Source organism: Diaphorina citri, unplaced genomic scaffold (assembly GCF_000475195.1).
Source record: "Diaphorina citri unplaced genomic scaffold, Diaci psyllid genome assembly version 1.1 scaffold22298, whole genome shotgun sequence".
NCBI classification, from domain to species: Eukaryota; Metazoa; Arthropoda; class Insecta; order Hemiptera; family Psyllidae; genus Diaphorina; species Diaphorina citri.
This window is the reverse complement of record NW_007399645.1, coordinates 1-847: the sequence shown is the minus strand read 5'-3', so window position 1 is coordinate 847 and position 847 is coordinate 1. Positions and strand designations below refer to the sequence as shown.

The 847-nt window shown below is 47.6% G+C and overlaps 1 protein-coding gene across 1 annotated transcript; it reads left to right on the top strand.

Moving 5' to 3' along the window:
• Nucleotides 1-6: 6 nt before the first annotated feature.
• LOC103523414 (formin-like protein) lies at nucleotides 7-841 on the top strand (the record flags this gene model as incomplete). The annotated part of the gene is made up of 2 exons (XM_008488462.2): nucleotides 7-242; nucleotides 759-841. Coding segments are annotated over exons 1-2 (291 nt in total), but the record flags the coding sequence as incomplete, so codon positions are not given.
• Nucleotides 842-847: the final 6 nt, after the last annotated feature.

The following is an 847-nucleotide window of genomic DNA, read 5'->3' as shown; positions in this document are numbered from 1 at the left end:
TCACGAACGTCTAGCAGAATTCGAGCGCGAGTCCATGGCTCAGCTGTCAGCTTTGGAATCTGCGCTAGGCGCTGCTAGAGCGGAGAGGGATGAGGCTGCGCAGTGTAAACGCGCCTTTGAAGAGGAAGTGGCCACACTGAGGCGTGTGGTGAACGAAACTCAGCAGGAGAGTCAGAGTAGACAGTCGATGCTTGAGGAGAAAATACAGGAGCTTATATCCAGAACTCTGCCGCGCGATTCCGGTAAGTAGAATGAAATCGATATTGAACCGAAACAACGACTGAGATCTTATCGTTCCGAAATCGAAAAGGAAAGAAAGAGAGGATAGTAGAAAACCAGCCGTAAAGAAAGGATAGTATAGAACTATAGAAAACGAACCTTACCTGTTTAGGATAAAGTCCGTACCGGGCGGGAATCGAACCTTCAACCTGGCTCTTACAAAGCAGGCGCGCCAAGCTCTAGGCTAACGCGCTAACCTCCAGGCTTTCCCAACCTCCGGGTATGGAGATGGCACTCCATCGAAATCGGTTCCATTTCCCGAAAGGAAAACACACCTTCCCTATATTGATTAATCCAGGTTCGAATAATCAACAGAATAATCAAACTCGGTGATGCAGTGAACGCGTTGGACTTTGGATCTGTAGGTTGGTGGTCCCAGTCAAGACATAAAATTTATCTAGTTGTAATAATTGAGGAACGACATGTGAAACAAGCGTTTAAGTATGCTTAACACAGTTAAAAATTCCTTTTTATTTCAGGTTCGAGTACTAGCAGCGGCGTGTCCAGTTGTTCTTCCTCCTCTTCAGGTTCCTCCTCCACGAGTGTCTCTCCCCCTCCCCCCGCACCT